At 37.5% G+C, this 21,681-nt stretch overlaps 1 protein-coding gene across 9 annotated transcripts in view; it reads right to left on the minus strand.

Moving 5' to 3' along the window:
* unc-13 overlaps positions 1–21,681 on the minus strand; it is a 375,340-nt gene that overhangs the window by 23,363 nt on the left and 330,296 nt on the right. For 7 of the 9 annotated variants that reach the window (XR_013061854.1, XR_013061853.1, XM_076627833.1 and 4 more), the window contains one exon: positions 15,589–15,695. The exons of the other annotated variants lie outside the window; for them this stretch is intronic. Coding sequence is in view for 5 of the 7 variants with exons in the window: in XM_076627833.1 (XP_076483948.1) it covers positions 15,589–15,695 (107 nt within the window). In the remaining 2 variants the exon portion in view is untranslated. The remainder of the gene's footprint in view (positions 1–15,588; positions 15,696–21,681) is intronic. 9 annotated transcript variants of the gene reach the window in all.

Consider the following 21,681-nt stretch of genomic DNA (forward strand, 5'->3'; position numbering starts at 1 on the left):
TATTTAACCTATAAATCAATTTTTCACCTATCCTAAACTTGATGTTCTTAACGCGAAAATATCTTGTTAAGAAGACTAATAAAAAATTATTTCTACGACATTTTTAATATTTTTTGATCGATATTTTGACCGTTAAAAAATGACAAAATCCTTTATAAATAGAAGGAACCTCGAATAAAATTTTACGTTATCATCGAATAAAATATATTTTCAGCCCCTTTATCGATCTTATCTTACAACGCGTCTCGTGTACTCTGCTGTTCTTGCATTATTCTATTTGCGCGACACCAGGAAGTCTGAAGATAAACGAACCAACTCTCTCACGAACACACATCGGTTAATTTGTACTGTTCATGGAACATGGGAAAACCATTCCTTAGTCGAATATTTGAAGTCGAATCGAACAGGTCAGACGTGTTTTTCCTACAAACATTCGACCGCGTGATGGCTCGTAAATATACAAAGTTAGTAAACATTCGTGCAAACTCGCGTGAAGTACATTTCGATAATTGAGTTGCAGAATGTCAGGTTTTGTTTTGGTATTTTCAGTGTTGATTTACTGGAGATGATTTTTTGCGTTATCAATTCGGTGCTCCATTTATCGAACTTGATTGTTTCAAGAAATTGTTTGTTTAGAGAGAACGAGAAGCAGTATTAAAAGGTACAGTATTATATATTTTTTAATTTTATTTATTAAAACATATTAAACCGGTGAAATATCTCGAATCGATCAGGCACCTTATAAACAATGGAATCAATTAAATTCATAAGATTTGTTGCTTTTACGTATTTCACTCTCATGTCTCATTCGTACCCTTCTTCTCATCATTCCTTTCGATTTAACCTTCTTATTTTCGTTATTCTTTTTAAGTGGATCAGTTCCTCATATCCCGAGACAGTTCGAGGACCGTTTTCTGCGTTACTTAATTTTTTTCTATTACCCGCGTCTGTATATTCCTTTTGAATGGTTGTCACAAAATTTTTATCATAGCAGAAAGTTCAATTTTTATTGCCGCATCGCACGAATAACAGTATCACCCTAGCAAGCTTATACAATTCTTGAAGACTTCCGTTTGCATGGTTGAAGCAATAAAAATTTTATAGCGGCACTGTCTTTTCATTGTTTCAAGCAACGTATCCCCTAAAATTACATCATTTCTATAACGTTTCGTATTTTGTTATCTCACCTTCGCCAAGTATCTTTCATTCTACGTTTATCTTTCAAACATATACATTTCGATTAGGAGCTAACAAAACCCAAGAAGAATCTTCATCACGACACACGATTTCCAGTTACCTTAAGTAACTCCAAGCTCCAAGCTTCTCACGAACTTTGAACTCGCTCATTGTCCACAAAAAAAAAAAAAAAAAAAACAGAAAAAGAAAAAAGAATCATTCGTCTAATTTCTACGATTCCGCGTCGAATTCGAGTGTTGCTGCTCTCTAGAACAGATCGAGGCGATGAAAGGCCTCATTGTCGGCGTTCTCTCGACGCGAATGTCCTTTTGTCTCTTACTTTCCACCGATCGTTGCGCAGCTCTCTTCATGTTTTCGTTGTTGAATATCGTGGAGCTGCCACGGGCCAGCCGCGTTTCGCAGTTGCCAGCAAACGATTTTAATTTGCGCCCACCGAGTCAAGAGATTTGATTACTGGGGCGGAAACGGAAGTAACGCCGACTGTTAGCCAAGCTACCCTCTCGCCCAAATACACTTTAACTCTTCCCATTTCCATTCACCCTCGTTGACTATCCCAGTTTGCCCCAATGCGCGTGTATTATTTTCACGCAACGCTCCGTGGGCCGATTTGCAAAGCATATCGTACGACGTTAAGAATCTCGTGCTCACCACAAGAGTTGCTATACCTGCGTACGTAACGTATAACGACCGTGACCTGTACCAAGTTGATTTGGACGGACTGTAGCGGTAAATGTTGCTTTTTAACGAAATAAATTTACTAATGGAAACACGATAGAATTTCACTCGTTGGAATGAAATTTTAATCCGTAGCCGATTAAATTGATTCGATTATATCGATTGAATCTATTTGTTCGAATTGTATATTTGAATTTCTGTTAGATGAACGAAAAGTTATAGGTAATGAGAAAAATCAGTGAATTCCAATTACACGAATTTGGACGCATCTCTTTGGATTTACGTATTTTTCTTCTTCAGATATACCGTTTTTAACGTTGTTCTTCAAAAATATTATTCTTCCGAATGTCACGTTTCAAATTCAAGACTCGTGTCGCTGGAAGAAAATTTAGGAAACCAACAGTGAATCTATCGATCCTCGTAGCACCATCCTCGTAGAAAATATACACGTTACGCATGTACGCTTATGGTCGTAAAATAACTGGGTTTTAATTCCTATGGAAGAATAACTCGAATTTTGTGCGTATTCGTTGTACCATAGCGATAAGGACAGCGAAAAAATGTCGAACAAAAGATACACGACGCGAAACAGAATAAATCGGCATTCAATTCTTATGAAAATTCTACTGTAAGTAAACGTCATACTTTCAGTATATAACGATATACACCGTAGGCGAAGAGCTTGAAGCTCTCGCATATTTTGCAATTTCTTGCATATCTTGAATATTTTACATTTTACAATCTAATATGTTTATCCGTTCTCGAGAACGTGGGCTAGAAGTTCGCTACTCGTTCGGAAGTAAAATATTCGCTTTCATTGGGTTTAGGAAATGTCAAACGCTCTAACGAGATAGTATTCGTTTAATTACGAGATTCGAGCGTTGGTTGTACGAAATCTTGTAATCAGGCCAGATGTTTGATATTTCTCGTGAATCTGATCTCGTGTTTCAAGGAGAACAGATGAGTCGCTTTTATTAAAATTAAGAAACACCATCGGACAACTAAAGAATATGATTCGAGCCTCGTAAACGAAGAATATTTTTTCCACCTTTTCTTCGAAGTTATTCGTCTGAGAAACTTGTTGGATTACTTTTCGTTCACTCTGTTCCTGTTTCGCTATTATTCTTCTAGAAATCTTCTTTCTGTTTTTTATACATATATTTCGAGTCTCTTCTGTTCGTCGTCTCGTTGCTTTCACCCGGTTCTACTCGCTTAATTTCACTGAAAATTCGTTAAGTGTCTTTCGTAGTGGATATCCTCGTTCAGTTTTCTACAAGATATGGTTCGAGAGTTTTGTTGACAAAATTTCGTGGCGTACTTTAGCAGAACTCCGTTTGAAACGAATGCCTTGATAAATGGTCCTCTGACCATCCCTTCCTTCGTTAAGGGACCAATCCTTCGATAAATTCACGAATTTACCGTTTCAGAGATAATTAACTCCGTATTTTGGATTACATCGTAATTTCACAGTAGATGTTCGATGCAGCTTCCATCAGAAACTACACGTATTGATGTCACGTATCATGGATAATCGCATGTATTCGAACATCGTCTTCTAACAGGATTGTGCATGTTAGTTATCCCATGTTTTAGATCAAAGAGTTTACATCGATGTGAGACGCTTTATATAGATGACCGAAAACATTAAATAGAAGTTGCTTATTGTTACTACTACCAGTATCAAATTATATTTCTTTTTATGTCAATTGCCCCTATGTGCTCTGTTAACTTGTTTGTCAAAATGTAGGATTTTTTGCAGAAATTTTGTATCCACTCAAAAAGCGTTCAGATTCACTTTCCTATGCTACAATTTAACCTTCTATAATGTAAGACAACCTACAAAGTAAATATTTATATGTCTATATCTTTTACGCTTTGTTTTCTGTTATATTGTATCAGTATTAGTTGTATATCATTTTTCCGATACCAGATAAAAATATTTGTAAGTATTACTGATGGTTATTAGATTTCAAATCGAAATAAGAAATCCGTAAGATATCTGTAATAATTATAAAATATTATAATTTTTTTTTTCATAATCAAATAAAATTCTACATAGAGAGTAAATATTTATATGTCTATATTTTTTACGCTTTGTTTTCTGTTATATTGTATTAGTTGTATATCATTTTTCCGATACCAGATAAAAATATTTGTAAGTATTACCGATGGTTATTAGATTTCAAATTGAAATAAGAAATCCGTAAAATATCTGTAATAATTATAAAATATTATAATTTTTGTTTTCATAATCAAATAAAATTCTACATACAGAAAATTAAAGTACTAACTTACACACAATCCCATTACAGCTGTTTCTTCTACCATCGCTTTCAAATTTGTCTAAACCATCAAAGAATAATATTTTCTAGTATCGGCATTTATAAACAAATTCAGTAAAATTATAAACAAGAGTTTCAAGTACAAATATTTTCACTACAGCCCTTCCTCCACTTCAGGACTGTCAAATTGTACAGAATTTGTATTTTTAAAGTCATCTTGTATGTTTTCCTTTTAATTTAGCGCAATAAATTATCCAAATACCTAATTGCATCGCAACAAGTTTACAAAGACAAAACGCTGCTCCAACTCGCTGCACCATCTTGAAGATCTCTGCGACTTTCACGGTGCGACGTTCTCATCGGTGAACCATCCGTCATAGCGAAGTTTTGACCGCGGATGGCGTCCGACGGCGCGTGTAGCACAGTTCAGAAAGAGGAAAAACTGTTGACCCGCTTCGTGACGAGACAGCAATTACTCTAATGATCATTCTCCTACTCCCGGCAAGTTTCGTTTCTCTTTGCTCCTTCGTCGCCCGTCCTTCTTTTTCTCTCGTCTTCCTCTCAGAAACACTTTAATTGCCGTAATCGCTCCATGGCTAAGATCGCTATCCTTAATCTCTGAATCTTCCTCCGTTCGTGACATGCTTTCACGTTATTTAAAATCTTATCGATGAAGCGTTACCGCTTCTGGTTTCTCTTTATTCGACAATTGTTGTTAACTATTTAGTTTCACGAAAACGAATATGCGAACGGAAAGATGGAAACGCGTCTTGATGGCAAGTAATAATTTAATGCTTTAATTATCCAATGGTCAGATATAATATTTTTTTAAAAAGGATCTTTAAACGTCTTTGACGCAAGTCTGCGATAATCTTGAAATATTTTTGAAATTACATTGGCTTTGAAATATGTCTTTACGACGACACTGAATAATCACGAAATAATGTTGAAGCGCCTTTGAATAATCTTGGACCGTCAGTTCTTTGAAAATCACGCCAAAAAGTTGAAGTTATTCTTTGACTTTCAAGTATTGACATTTTTCAGTACTTGCTCGGTTTCTCTAAAGTCAAATAGAATTTCGCTTCGCTACAGGCGCGATTCACAATAATTGTGTAATTTCGTTCCAATGTTTATCATTTCAGTGTCGATGGTCAAAGGAAACATGACCCAAATATCATAGCCAATTGTCACTTTCCTCTCGTCGTTCCCTGTTCAAACGAATCGTTAAGTTGGGAAACGTTTAATCGAGCAACTGCTCAGAACGAGTTCTATCTTTTAACGAGCAGTAGCCGTAAAATCAATTCAATCGGTCCAGTATCGATTGGCTCTCTGTTCGACCCTCTAGAAATCAGCAATTAACGCTACTAAAGGAAGATTTCTGCTTCTCGACAATTTTATGCTTACTCGCCATTGTTCTTCGATTCTTTCCTTTCTCTCTCGACGCTTAAGATCACAGAGATCCTTCTGTTCACGACTTTTACGATTTTATTTTCTGTACCTAAATCTCCCTCTCCTTATTTTTGTAAATTGGGAAATTTCTTTTTAAGCTGCGTCTTCTGGACTAAATCTCGATATTCGCTCCCTCTGCTTATTTTTGTAAATTAGGAAATTTCTTTTTAAACTGCGCCTTCTGGACTAAATCTCGATATTCGCTATTCAACATTTTTCCCGACTTTCTATTTAACTTTGCCTCGATCACCGTCATTTTGAACGAATCGCAAGCACAAGAATATAGAGCCGGAGAAGGTTGCTCAATGCAGGACGCTTCCTTTACGCTCCTTTTTCTTTCAACTTACTTAATACCCGCCACGTTCCTTCTTTCCTTTTTTCGCGGTTGTACCTTTCATGCTCTTAAATTCGCAGCATCGTGGAAGCCCGGTAAAGTCGTTCATTTTTTCGACGCGAGAGAAGTTTTCGTTCGAATTCATCCGCTTACTAACGCGGCACATTTTCCTACGTCCGATTTTCAGCGCGTTTTGCCCCAAAGTTTCCTCTCATTCACTCCTTCTTCCAATTGAATTTTTTGCCCGCTAATAATCCTTTTCTTCGAGGTTATTGTATATAGCACCCCATCGTATATTTGCTTTTTCGTTTCTAAATGAGATGAAATGACAGTCTTGGTTATAGTCTCGAAGCAGAATCTCGACCGCTGTTAATTTTAGTAACTACTGTACTTTGATCCTGCGACTATCAATTCCTTTTAGATAGTTAATCCTTTTCCTGTTTTAAGAAATCCCGGTATCGAGGAAAATATTAAAAGAAATTTTAATAGTTCTGAAATATATATACGCATAACTTCTAATTATTTTTCGCATTGGTGATTTATTTTCTTTCTTTCTAAATTAAAAAGCTTTTCGAAGAAAGATTAGCCGGAGGAAATGACGAAGATTATAGCATCTACGATAAAAGTGCCTGGAAAATACTCAGAAGCTTTCATGTTTCCCCACACGATCTTAAAGAAAAAGGATATACTACGTTCTCTTATGAAAACTCGTGGCCACCTCTTCTTTCCAATCGCATCACGAACGTGGAATATAGCGAAGCAAATCCGAATATTTAGAATAGAAAAATTCAAGTAACCTGCAAACAGAGGTGCTAAACGTACGAGAGAACGAAGCAGGGGAGATCAAAGAGACGCGATTCGACTATCTCGCCGTCTTTTCGAATTCTACGTGGGACTCTATATTGCCACCATTTCGTCCTCGTTCGTCATTCAAAGAAACGAAACTTATCGCAAGCTAGCGGTACGTGTGCCGTGTTTATTCTCGTTGCTTTTCTTTCCGATTTTCTTCTCGTTCGCTCGTTCCAAGGCACGAAGGCGTTTAAAGTTCGATTCGTTTTCTCCAGCGAGTTCCATCTTGCTCGTTTATCGACGAATCTCGAGAATCGGAGGAAACAGAGGAAAGGAACGTCGGTTTCGTTTTACGTTTCCTCGTGCCTGCTTCGACGAACCAGATCTTCAAGACTGAACGTACGAAATCGAATTAGCAACGTCGCGACTTCTGAAGGCAACTCACAGAGTGGACTAAAAATTTCCTCTCTTTTTTCTTGGCTAGGTTTTACACTATGAAGAAACTCTTTCTTCGCGGTGTCCAGAAAGAGAGAGATTCGATTAATGTTACTTTGAATTGCGCTAGTTGAAACTGTCGCCAGAATAAATTGCTGCTTTTACTTTTTTTCTCTCCGACGTTCCTCCCTCGGTGCGTTTACACGAGGCCAGCGAATGCTCGTTTTCGTTCCCCGTTCTCGTAAAATTAAAACATGAAAGTGGTAACGCGTGTCCGTTTATGCACGCGACGTACGAACATTCATAGAAATTACACCGAGCGTTTTTGAATGCGATAAAGACTATGCGAATGTTCCAGGAACGCTTTGATCGTTTTCACTGCGGGAACAGACAGCAAATGATTGCACGGCGTATTTTTGCAAATGTTAATTTCGAATTACTAAATGGCTATTTGCCGATTATTTTGCAAATATAAAGAGAAGAAATTCCTTTAAAAGCTATCGTAATTGTCGATACGTAGCTAGTACTAAGAAGTTCGACTGGACATTCCTTATGCGATTTAATAATTTAATAATTCAAATAACCATTTTGTTTTATAGACTTCCTTCAGAAAGTTCTAAAAAATCCCGCTCAAACGTGTAAACGTAGTATCTATTAAACGAATCCACTTTTAAAAATTACATTTTTAATACCTTTCCTATCGTCGATAATACTTTGTTTATCTTCTGTTGCATAGAGTATCCGAGTCGAAGTATTATGATTTGCAAGTATTATAATTCCTTGATCATATTTCTTAAGGTTTTTAGATCGTCGTTATGTTTCTTTCACGATGAAATTATGGACTGCTGCTTGTTACGCTATTGCGTTATTGCCGAGAAGAATTTAATTATATGTAGAAGTGTAGTTTCCAAGGGATTGTTGAATATACAATTTAACGCGATTACTTGAAATTTTGATAATAATTAAGAATCTTGCGAATTGTTGCATAATATTATAACTTGCGTGCCTTTATCGTAAATCACTTTACAGATTGCTATTCTCGTACATGTTCGCGTTGCTTACATTATAGATAGTTAAGGGCTTGTTTACTGTTAGCTTCACCATCTGCCAAGATCAATATGCCTCCATTTTCTGGCAACCTATCAATATTCCAAGTTACATCAATCATGGGAACACGGACAAGATTTCTATATTAGCAACACAAAGTAGTAAGTCTATTTTCAGTCGGGAACTAATGCTTTGTTTGGAAGCATTGTAGTCTGAATTCAAAGTAGTCTAAACCATTGCTTTAGTCTGAATTTTTAAGTAATTTTAATTAACAATAAAAAAGATCCTTTTGCTATACCGATTACCCATTCGTATTAATGTTATCAACGACAATTTAAATTTCAGTTTTGCTAAATCCTAAAGTTCATCGATATTTTGAATTAGCATCTTTCTCTCTCCCTCTCGACAGGTTTCATTAATTTCATAAAGCTATCATATAACCGTGTAACGCGATATCTTTCCCATTTTATTTGTTTAAAAACACCAATCGAAAGTTTGTGTAATAAAACTTTGAAATACCTTTTTCATTTTCGAATATTTATATAACGACCCCAAATTGTTTTCAGCGATATAAATCCTCCAGAAATTAATAGAAACAAAACTAAAATTTCCAATGTAAGATCGAACGTTTTCATTCCACTCTTTTCTCTTCTCACAGAATTATATTGCGCTGGCAACTAAGTGATTGCGGATTTTGTCAATACCACCTAATGACAAACTCCGCAATCACTTAGTTGCCAACACAATAGTTACGTATCAAATATGAGATTAGTAACAGATTGTTTTTATTAAAAAAAAATTTTTTCTCAAAGAAATCGGCAGTTTCTCGTTCGTCGGAGAGCGGCGCAGACAGTTTTTCCCGATATTCACCCCCATGTTCGTAAATTCACGTGTTAGGAGAAACTTCGTTGGCGGATTTCGTCAGTCGCGGCTTCTCACGGGAATAACACGCAGGAAATCGAATTTTTTCGGAATCTTTCCACATTCTTTTCAATCCTATCGACATTTCAACGTTATATCTTGTGTCAGAGTTGGAGCAGTCGGTGAAATCTTCCGGGATCTTCGCTTTCTGTTTCGTCGCATGAAATGCTTTTATTCGCGTCGTTCGATCATCGATTCGTCGAGTAAAATATCGAGATCCTCCAACGTGAAATACATACAATGTACTAGGTGAACAATAAGTTCGTTTGCATTCCTCTGTATTAATTTTATTTGAAATATATTTATATGTCGCAGATGAAAGAACATCGGGATTTCCCGTCCGGAATGTTGGGAAAAAGCCCAATACCCTAGTCCAGACTTTTACTATAGCTACACTTAAATAATAAAAATAAGAAATAGTTCTAATGTTCCAGTCTGGCTTTATGACGATGGGTTCGGGTTCGAAGTGACATAGCGGGTCACTGGACGTAGCCACGATCACGGGAGGGACGTGTACTTGACAGAGGTGTGGAATGATTATATGGCTCTCCTTAAAAACAAAGATTGACCCGAGAAGTGGGGACAGCAATATATAAGGGCAGCTTCATTTGGATTACGGGTTAGTTAGTTAGTCGTTGAACGAATTGCTGATTGAGTTATCGAGAAAGTTACCCGAATCGTGTATTACGTTTGTACTCGTCATCCCGTGGACCGTGGATTCGTTATCGAACCTGAATTCGTTGTCACCATCGTCTCGACCATCCTATCGCCGCTATTACTCATAGCCTCTTGTAGTGTCCACATTTGTACCCATAAACGTTAGCTACATCCGCGACGGTAAAGTAAGTAAAGGTTCATCGAACGCCCCCAAAATTCCAACCTGACTCCGACATATACAACTGGTAATTTTTATAGATGGAGCGTGTATTGTTTTGTTTTTTGTAGCTTCTTCAGGCCCGTGTATCGATTAAGCGAGTATCCTGTTATCCTAAACCGTTTGATTTTCATACAGAAATACGCGTACATGCGTATTTTTAGCAGAGAATTCTAGATTATGCAACTATAAATATTTCGGTAATTTTCAACACATAACGTTGTAATAATTTTTATTGTATTATAAAGTAAGAAAAGAATAGTGTTAAAGCACGAACGTTAATTTTTTCACCCCATTATCGTCAATGATGCAATTACAATTTATTGACTTCTATGTCACCTTTAATTTGTTCGGCATTCTGTTTTAGCTGTAAGTTAACTGCGTTACATTTTATATTTCAAGAGTAACGAGTGCTGTGTTTGAAACGACGATCCGAAACTTGACGTTTTTCATCACGTTTTTCGCGGACTTGTCGATATTTTATATACAGTTGAATAAAATAATTTGTCGTTCGTTTGAACCGAACTCGGTAAACAATATCTCTTTTAAAGAAACATTTATCCGTATAATCTTCGACGTCCATAAAATTTTTAAACGATACAGTATAAAAGTATTATAGATCACAAACGATATTATCCCAATTTTGTTGACAACCTGTAGATATTTCACTCTCGTAATACACGAACACATCTGCCAAGACCGATCCATCTCAGTGGCATCTTCCAATCCTTCATCCCAAATACATCTGTCAACCTCTTCAAATTCCTATTACAATTTTACGCCTTCTTCCATCTCGCCGTTTTATCTTCCCATCGTCGTCCTCACTGTCATCGTGATTCCTTATCTTTGTGGCGTGTAATCAAGTTGAACTATTAACTTGAAATTTCTTCTCGCACCGACGATATGAAAAACGCTGTTGGCACGCACATGCCAGCGTAGGCGAGAATTTCATTTGAAAATCAGGATAAATACAGCTTTTCTTTCGAAAGACAGATAAATTCAGGAAACGATACGCGATTCGTATTTGCTTAGAAAATATTGTTACGAGTATCCAAATTTCTATCGCCGATTAAACAGTAAGATATTTCAGTGCATAGAGGCATAGATTTCTACGTCTTTATCCTTATTTTTCACTGTTCTTAATTAAACCCTGGAATTACCAACAATGTGAAATTATGTAACGTGAAATTTATACCAAAGCAAGAAAAATGATATTATATGAGAACTACACGCGACATCACGGCAAAAATAAACTTTTATCTCTATATTCTACTCGTCGAAAAAAATGTAACAACAATTCCACATAGTCCCTCCCCTACTCGATCGATCCTTCATCCGCGAGATGAATGATACTCGGAAAAATGCATGCAACTATGGGTCAGAGTACGAAATCGTGTCGATGAATTTCATGGATTCGGAGAAAAAATAACGGTTAGGGCGGAGGTCGTGGAAGCAAGGGTGTGCGAGTAGAGACACAACCAGGCTGTACGTTGCATACACACAGGTGAATAGGCCGCGAGGACTGCACGTGTGCGCTGCAGCCGCTGCACTTCCCTGTACGTTGAACTATCGATCGTTTCGGGGCGGACTGCGAGCCTTCTCGCACCCTTGTGCTTCCTCTTCCTCTTTATCCCATGTCTGGACAAGTCGTTCGTGGACTTTACGAAACTCTTTCGCTCGTTTGTTGTCCCTGATCTTCTCCTCTCTTCCGTTTGCCGCCTCAGTTGCGTTGAATGGTCGTAATAGAAAGATGTTATACAGCAGCAACGTGGCCTGTCGGTGTTGGTTGTCGCCCTGTGGCTCCAGCATTTAACTTTACCAGACCTAAATACTTTTTACCAGAGAAATTCTTACGACGAGTTGCGGATTCTGTTCGCTTCATATACGAACGACGACAGCAATCGTGCGCTAAATTGTTTGAATGTTACGTACGAGAGGTTTGAAAAGCTTTGCTAGTATCGTGATATTAAATTATCTTGCGTTTATATGTTATACAGCTACAAAAGTCAGTTTTATTGTAATTTCGTATGTTAAGAAATAAATATGTTATTAAGCGCCATTATACAAAATTCGCCTTAATATTTCTATCAAAGTATATATCTTCAAATTCGTTAAAAAATTTCAGTAAATATATCAAGAATATTCTTTGTATCGTTTTCAATTTTAATTTTAGGGTCGCGTTAATTACAGTTCGAAATTATTGATATTTGATACTTGGCGTGTCTTTATCAACGGTCCTATTCCGTTACTACACTTCGATTCGTTCCATTTTTCATTTAAATGTATGCAATTGTTTTATATGTCCTTTTCTCTCCTACGGAATTCTGTTTCGAAGAAGTTCCCTGTCTCCGATAAAACCAATTACTCGTTATCGAAGCTCCATTTTTCCATGGCTTCTTCTCTTCCGTGATTTTTTCCCTTAAAGCGGGAAACAGATGATAATATCGTGGAGAACGAGATTGAATTTGACTGATCGAACGTTGCTAAAATGACACATCCTTCTTCTTCGACAGTTGCGTTTAACAAAAGTTGCCTTCTTCTTAAAACAGGCTATTTTCTGTTTCACGATCTTGGTTACATCGCAGTCAAAGGGAGTAAACGTAATCGATTTTTTGACATATTTCTCGCCGTTATTTTATTTCTTCTCCTTTTTCAATCTTGTTTCCGCGTATCTCGAATTCTTGCTATTTCCTTTTAATATAACAATTTTCTCGATATTTCTGTAACTTCCATTTCGTTTCTCCTTTATTCTCTCCACTTTTAGCTTTATCTTCGTGTGTCATGAATTCTTTCATTTACTTTGACAGTAAGGAATGTTAAACATTCTTTGATAGATTATATCATATAATAGTGTGCGGTATATTATATTATAATATTATCGTTCTTTCCTGAGTAATCTGTGTTGTTTATCCTCGAAATTTTACTCTCGAAGGTCCTGCTTTTCTCGAAAAACCTCCCAAACATTTGACGTAGAAATCAACTTTTTTTTTTATTATTTAATTTGTACTTTACAATTTGTCCAGCTGGACATTTGGTAAATTTTTCTAACTTAATTGCTAAATAACATGTGGATGGCTATCCCCAGAGGGATACCATCTTCGAATTTGATTATTTTATTTCTTTAGTGAGGTGAGTGTTTGCTTGTTAGGCTATGTCCTTTGTGAGATCTGCAGAAATCAACCGTACGATGATCTCGATAAATATCTTAAATTTCTTCGAAGCCTAGAAAAGTAAAAAGTTAGGCTTGTTCACAAAAATGAACACATTTGTACAAAAATAATCAGCAAAGAGATATGTTTAAGTGCGAAAAATTATAAATTCTCTTTGATTTATTTTCAACTATTTTACTTTCTCTCGTCGAAATTACAGTGCGCGATCCGAAGCTACGAACGTCATTGTTTCTAACTTTAATAATATCCCAGCAACTGATTTCTGTCATTGGTCAGAATTCGAAAAATAAAGCAATTTTCCTAGTTTGCCGATCCGTTGGTGTGTCTTTTATACACGCGGAACGATAATCGAAATGTTCAAACGCAGGCTCTTTGCGCTGATAACACGGCGTTTTCTTTCTGAAAATCAACTTTTATCTCAAAACGTCGTACGTACATTTTTCCAATTCTCGTGAATTGATTTTTCTTACTTGCGTGATACCCTCTCCTTATCTCTTTCGTTTCATTTTTGTTAAAATTACAGAAAGGAGGATTTATATTCCTTGACAAATAGATGTTTCACATTTTAGCAATTTCCTAACATTTAGATTTCTCATTTGCTCGAGAGCGTAATAATATTTATTAAGAAACCGAGTGGAATTTATGTCGTTGACCATCGATTTTGATAAAATTCCGTAGATCTAGATAGAAATCCGTGAAAGATTTAATGCACGCTTGTACGCTTGTTTAATCATTGAGCAGTTCGTAAAACGTTTATGCAAAATAATCACGTTCTAGTAGTAGCATAGTCGATGGATTATTGCGTGTACTATTACTATTATTCTTGTTTGCGGGTAATATGAGACTATAATGATACGTACGTGCATGTTTCGTTTTCATAGAATTCATATCTACATTCGCATCTACATTCGGTTCACATATAAAAGAAAATAACAGAATTAAGAAAAACCTGATAAAAAATTATAATTCCTAAAATTTCTAGGAAATAATATTTCTATGAAATACGCGTTACGTACCTAGCAAATTTTTAATTTCTTTTATAGCTTCCTAACGAATAAAGTTATATTTCTATAATCGTCTGCAACAATTATCGGCAGTCGACTTAACTCTATAGGACTTATCGTTTTTCATTTCCATAATTAACAAGAAAGTAAAAATGGTAAAAAATCTACTTTGAAATATTTCAACAGACACGTGATTAATCTTTAATATCCTAAAAAGAACCTACCCTTAAGCCATAGAAAAAATGATTTTTATCATATTTCGTTACTTTAACGGGCGCTCAGGGCGGGCGATTTTATTCTGCTTGGTTTCGTTTATACGTAGCGTCACGATTTTATTGTGAAGGATGAACGAGTAACTACGGGAACTACGAAAACAATCGCGAAGTGTCTAAAGTTGTCAGGCGGAATTACGTGACCAATACCGTCGAATGTCTCATCGATCTGGAAACTTCGCACCGCAAATTGCTTCGACGTGGGGTTTAGTTTCTCCAGCTTCCCTCGAATGCAGAGTACACGAGTCGAGATATCGGACGCAACGAGGCGTGATCGATGCGGTTCATGATTTATCGTGGATGATTTTGCGGCTGATCAGATCGAAAATCGTGCGCAGAAAGACATTGGATTCCTCCGTAACGTGATTTTGTGCCTTATTAAAAGAGAAATGTCGACCATTCGCCAACCGGCAGCTTTCGAGGCGTTACGGTTGCCGTATAAGCTTGACAGGTATTGTTTGTCAAAATTATCGTTGCCAGAGATATAACGTATTTATTTCAATTTTCATATTCCGAAAATACGAAATTTCGAAATTTCGTAGTTTTAAAAACTCGAACTCTCGAACGATGCGTCGTATCATTGGATGATAGGCGATCGGAAAGAGTTTGGCTTCTGCTATTTTATTTTAACGTACCTCGTTTTGATTTGTATTCCGCATCTTACACGATAACCGAGTATGACGAGATAGAATACAAATAAAACGAAGATATACATTCGAAATGAAGTTACCGAGATCTAATCGAAACCGTCGCGGTCGTGTACGATCCGTATCGAATTTGAAATTTGCAATATTTGAAAATCGTTTTACAGTATAACATTAAAAATATCATCAGATTGCCGGAAATTTGAGACGAGCCTTTCGAACGAGCCAATCTGGAGCGAAAACAATAGCGCGAAGAATATTCAGGAGTCAAAAGAAGGTAAAAAACAGGTTGTCAAACAGGTACGGCGAACCGTTCTCCTCTGGCTGCGATCGCGCGACCAGGTCCAATTCCATAAATTCTCGTGTATGAAAAAGCGTGTGTCACGTGTGTGTCACATTTTACACGGCATAGAAACCGTGTCGTTCACGACACGGTCGGTCTCGGTGGGTGGAGTAAACTCTTAACTCTCTAAGGTATCAGTATCATCGTGTCACCTGTGATGGCGATCTTGCAGGACCACTTGCTGGTACCCTCAAGGACGATCTGTTCGGCCTGCTCGAGGCTGTCTATGTGCGTGTCCGGGTCGACTGAAAACGTCGTGCTGAAAAGAAGACAATGTCCTCGTCATCGGATCGTCCTTCGACAACCTCTCGTACCATATACGCTCGACACTCGTCGAGATCTCAAAGCTAAATCTCCTCTCGAACACAGCTCTCGTTGTAGTTAGTGGATCGACCACGAGGGGATGTGGTACCTTGCAGAGGCCACCGAAGGACGTGGTGTAGGACTGTCTCGAGGCGGAGGTCGTCGATTGTCGTGAAAACGTGATCACCCACAGCAGCGCCGGCGATTCAGCCCAGACTAGCGATACTATACGGCGAATGAATAGAGGAACCAGAAAGGCAATCGTGGTTCCTCGTATTCCAAGGTATAGGGATTCTCTGCTAAATAACTTTTGGCAATCGTCATGAAAGCATAAGCGTTTCCATACTTCGGAATATACCCAGCAGCACATTGTGTCGACATTGCACGCTGTGTGAAGGCAGTCGCTCTTTCTCTCTTTTTTTCGCTAAACGATCACGTGCTTTCTCACTGAAGGAGTTGCATAAGCGGGACCAGTATATTAAATAGTTTTTCACTGTAGTTTAGGAGCCAGTATTCCTTCGTTGCGTGTCTGCGTGTCGTGTTACCGTTGTTGTGTATCGATATATGGATAGACAATTGCGTTGCGCCATTGCGTACAAAGAGATACAAAGATATACAACAGAGCCGATCGGCTGTTTGTCAGTTTCTCGCTGTCGAATAGAACAAACGATACGATTATTCAACCGAGCCAAATCCATTGCTTATCGTCGTTCGTTACGATGTTAAGCCGGTTTCTCGGTTTTGATACGAATACGCAACGACCAGAAAATTGGGACAAAGTTGCAGGGCATTGCGCTGCATCGTTTTACTGGCCGATACACAACGGCAACGCGATACGAAAATACGCAGCAAATGGATACCGAGTTGATCGGATTCTGCGTAATGAAAGATCGAGGTCGTGGCCTCGGGAAGCTTCTCGTAACTGATTCATGGATGTGGTTGCGGAAGAGTTGGTCTAAGAAAGGGACGCGAATAAAAGCGATAGAAGAGAATAATAACAGTTGCTTCGGGACGAAAACTGAGAATTGTGATGGAAACGTGGTGTAGCAGAGAATGAGAAGAGAGTCGTTGCTGAATGAAGAGTGTCTGTGAAGAGGTAGCGTGATACTCGCGAGGAAACGAATCTAGAGCGAATTCTTGTCGGCTGACGTGGAAAATCGTACAATAAATAATAACAATGGAGCGGAGGAACGGATTTCCTCCGGCCACGAATATATAATATCTTCTGAAAAAGAACGTGGATACGTTCAGTCAGATGTTGGTTGAGGATGAAACACGAATTTCTGAATATTTTTAGACTGGACCAAGGAGAGAAGATGTTCATGGGTAAGGACGAATCAAAGAGACAAATGGCTGCAACAAACCTGTGCAAATTCTTCTGTCTTTCTCTTTCGTTCTGATCCTTGACAGGATATCAGCTTACAAAGTAAGACAACGACAATAGTGATAAATGCTTTTCAGATGAAACAGAACCTGGAAGAGATTGGAGGCCACCAGTTGCTGTACTTAGTTGTTTAAGAAAGATATCTTCCCTTAAATATCGAGGAATATTAAAAAAGATAACTTAGTGAAATATTTGCTCGTATTTACAGAGCTCAGCATCGGCAAAGAGACCAGTTTATCATTGAAGTTTTGAATAAATTTCCCTGTGATAAATATAATACGAGCACGTTCTCGTATCTAACCAACCACTGCTACCCGAAAATCCATTTTGCGGAAAACCATTTTGCCATCCAGCGAAATTTCTCTCTGAATTCGAGACAGTTCATTGGTAGAATCAATTGGTAGAAAAATTGGTAGAATCGAAGCTTTTTCTAACGATTGTAGTCCAATCGACCACGAACTGTTATCTCGTTGTTCGAACAAACTACGGACGTTCACAATCCTGACGCTACCTGTTAACCTTCGCAACGGTGGAATTGGCATCGTCACATTCAGATCCGCTGCTTGTCAGTTTGGAATAAGAAACTTGTTGCATCGTGGATCATCGCCAACTTCGTATCCTCGTCGCACCGGACGAGACAACTAGCTTCGCGCATGAGATCTGTACATATCTCTACTTGATCGACACTTGAGAAATGGTAGATGAATTAAGAAGATCGACGAAGTGGCACTTTTGAGACGACGTTGATACTCTGTGTTCTCGTGTTAGGTCGAAATAGTAGTCTGCAGATTAATACATAATTTTTTTCGATGGAAAAGTAGGATTTGTTTAACCCTATTTGATGACAGAAACAAAGAAACGACTGGAAATTAGAGTTAGTTAGATTCTTTTAGATTTGGACTATTTAATTTTTTATTAGATAGTTTACCGAGTGTTTCCTTAATTGAAGTGTACCATCTGGACAAATATATACAATAAATGGACATAGCATATGATAATCGAGAATTAATCATGAAATATAGTTCCGAAATTGCGGTGAATATTCGGTTGTGCTCTAATAAATTTTATTAAACGTCGAATTATCGGATAATTTTCATTATCAAGTTGCACGATCTACTAATCAACCCATGATTATAACAATAGTGTCCCAGCAGAAAGCAAATATAAATAAGTGAAAATATTATTAATTCTTGAAATCGAGGAATATACAGAATGTTATCAATTATTATGTGAACATATATCTCGTATATGAAAATCATTACCGAAATGCAAATTCATCGAGAATATTTCACAATTATTCAAACTATCGGGAGCGAACTAAAAGCATCGATTCGATAAGCATGTGATAATAATATTTAATTATCATTATTATCACTGGTTATTGCTCGACCAGCGATAAACACCAAGAAGATATCGTTCAGTATCGAGTCAAATATCGAAGAACTACGACACAAATGAACCTAACTCCCCTTTTTTCGTTGCAAGTTTTTCCTACTTTTAATTAACGATGGGAGCGACGATTCAGATAACGTTGATTATTTTGGACGAAGTTTATTTCGCGAATCACAATTTCCACCGACAATCCACGTACGTATTTCTTTCGTACAGCTTTGAAGAAGAACCAAAATTAGATGTCTCAGCGCTGTTTATGACTTGACCTGTCTCCAAGAAACTTACACGTTTCGCTACGATGATTACGAACTCCGAACGACTTTTGCTTTTTGGAGCAGAATGCAGTGTGTTGTGTTTAACGCGCTGGATAAAAATATTTGTTTTAACGAACGACCTGTTTCGACGTACAGTATTTTTCTTCTGATATATTTGCAATATTTTTTAGTACTTTCCTTCTTTGCCATCTGTGAATTTATTTTTATAACCAGATCCTTCTCTAGAATTTCTTCCATTGTATTTTAAGCCACTTTCAATGACAGAATTATTGATTTTGTTCCCGCTAAAACATTTACTGTGAAATTCTGTAACATGACCTAAAAAGAGGTGCATACGGAGGTTAGTCACGCGTGTCCTTAATAAACTTATCAACGAATGCTAAAACCAATCTCGATAATCCATTACACCCATTAGTTTATCAGAAATCGTACGCTTCTCTTCGAATATGAAATTTCTGTACCGGAAACTTCACTTTCTGCTATTATGTTCTTTCTATTTTTTCGTTAATTCTAGATTTTTTCCCGACTAATTACAAAAACGAATATAATTTCCAGTTAATATATTCATGCCCATACTCATTTGAGCGATTTTTATTTTCTCCAACAAAATTGAATTGCACTGCTAATCACAAAAGTTTGAATTCTTCGAACTTTGAGGCTGTTTTTTCGATCTTGTTATTTTATATTTAAATTTTCTAGTCGAGATCTAAATTTGCAACGCGATGAGAACTAACGCAATTTACACGACAGATCGTTTCGTTAAACAACAATGGAACAGAATGGAACTTAATTCCCTTTGTTGCTCGATTTTGTGAACGTTAATTTTTAGGAGAAAACTATACTTTCAATGATAGATTTTTAATGCTTTTATACACGTGGCAAATTTTCCCAGCGGTTCAGTGCGACGTTTTTCTCGTATTCTAGAGACGTTACAACTGTAACTTTTACGGATGTCGCAAAGACTCTTGAAACGACGTTTTCAATCACTTACTATGACTCGTGAAAATGTCTGAATATTTGATTCTTCCTGTACTCTTCGATCATAAATATTGCGCAGCACGCATTGACAAGATCGAAGAATGAACCTGGTAAAAGTGACACAAATTTTAAATCGAACTTTTGAAACTATTTTCGAAATATATCGAGCAACTTACTGATCCTGAAGAATCACAGTTTTCTCTCGTTTTGAATCCTTCGCAAACCCTTAACAAGCAATTAATTACTCAAGCACAGTTTCGTCGTTTTAGAAAATAATTACTCGTCAAATAGATTACAACGTTACGGAATGAACACCAAAGATCGATCAAAATATCAAACGATAACAGTGGAAAGTTTCGAAATACCGAAACATCAACTATTCACACAATAAGATATAATCGACTCTATTTTAACGGCAGCCAATTCGAACATAGACCACAAATGTTAAACTGCAGAGTATGGAGAGGAAAATTTTGAGGATCGTAGGAGCAACAAATCCGTGGCCATAGATTACTCGGTGGTTGCTGCGGATCGTTTCCGATAAACGTCCGTATAGCATCGAGGATACTGACTGGTTAGGCGTTGGCTCACGTTGTCGGATCTATAGAGCCGGCTTAGCTTTGACAATGGCATGGCGCTGGTACACAGTCGAGCCACAACAAGTTGCCGTGTGACCTTAATGGACTTTCGATTGAATTCCTCCGAAGCAGAGGGACAGGCATCTCGCGTGATGGACAACCACACGACACACGATGCACACACAGACGTATGCTCACATATTCGTATGTATGCGCGTGCTTGACGAAGAAATTACGGTGCCAACGATTCAGTGGACAAAAGGTCCATTCAACGACGATTCATCATGCTGGCACCAAAAATGCTTATTTCCAGCTATCCTCCGATTTGTTTGCAATTTTATGTAACGATAGACGATGTGATTTGCAGTAACTGTTCGTGATGAATCGTAAATTTTCGTGATCCAATGCCGTTCAAGTCTCGTTCGGATTAGTTAGATTATCCGAATTCAGTCGAAAATGTTTTTAACAATGCGAATTTCTTACCTAGTTGCTTTCGTAGATTCTGTCAAATTTCTATGCTAGTTTCTACGAAATACACTATACTTATGCGAATTTATATTTTCTTACTCGATTCGATATTTTGTTTCAAGCATCAAACGAAGTTCACGTTCGTTAAGCTAACGGCTGGTCCGAAAAAGGCAGCAATTTCTAAAATCCAAATCTACAACTTTAGACTCGTACGAATGCAAGTTTCAAGTGAATTTAACTGGAACTCAGACAACTTCTGATTAATCCGAACGAAAGTTTTCACTTGCGATGGTCGAACCTAGCCATCTACGATTTTTCGATGACAGTCGAGCGAATGTAACGATTGGAGGAATTGATTGACGATCATCTAGCGAACATACGCTTAGACAATATTACAAGCGTAATTAGCATGAAGAGGATCTGCGGAAGTTTGTTTGGCGATAACGATTAAAGGATGCTTTCAGACAGAGCCCTAATATGTCTTCAATTACAACGATCCATAGTAATTGCACTGTCCTGACACAAATGAATAATGTTCACTTTTACCTTGAACCTTGGTTACGTCGTATTAAAAAAAGTATGCCAGTTTCATGATAACATCTAGCGTAATATCGGATATGAAATATCTTTCGGTGTGTATGAAACGTAGTTATCAATTACAACGAAAGTGTCGCTAATTACAAACCTTTTTCCCTTCAGCGCACATAATTTACTCTTCAAAGTCAAATCTAAACTTCCACAAACTCATCTTACGAACTGTCATTGGTAGCAAGGGCATGTAAAACTGACTTACGCGTTACCATTTCCTCCATTCCGCGGTATTCGTGTACAAACCTCCTGTGCCCTCTCGTCTAAGCTACGACATTT

Source organism: Bombus vancouverensis, chromosome 2 (genome assembly GCF_051014615.1).
Source record: "Bombus vancouverensis nearcticus chromosome 2, iyBomVanc1_principal, whole genome shotgun sequence".
Classification (NCBI taxonomy): Eukaryota; Metazoa; Arthropoda; class Insecta; order Hymenoptera; family Apidae; genus Bombus; species Bombus vancouverensis.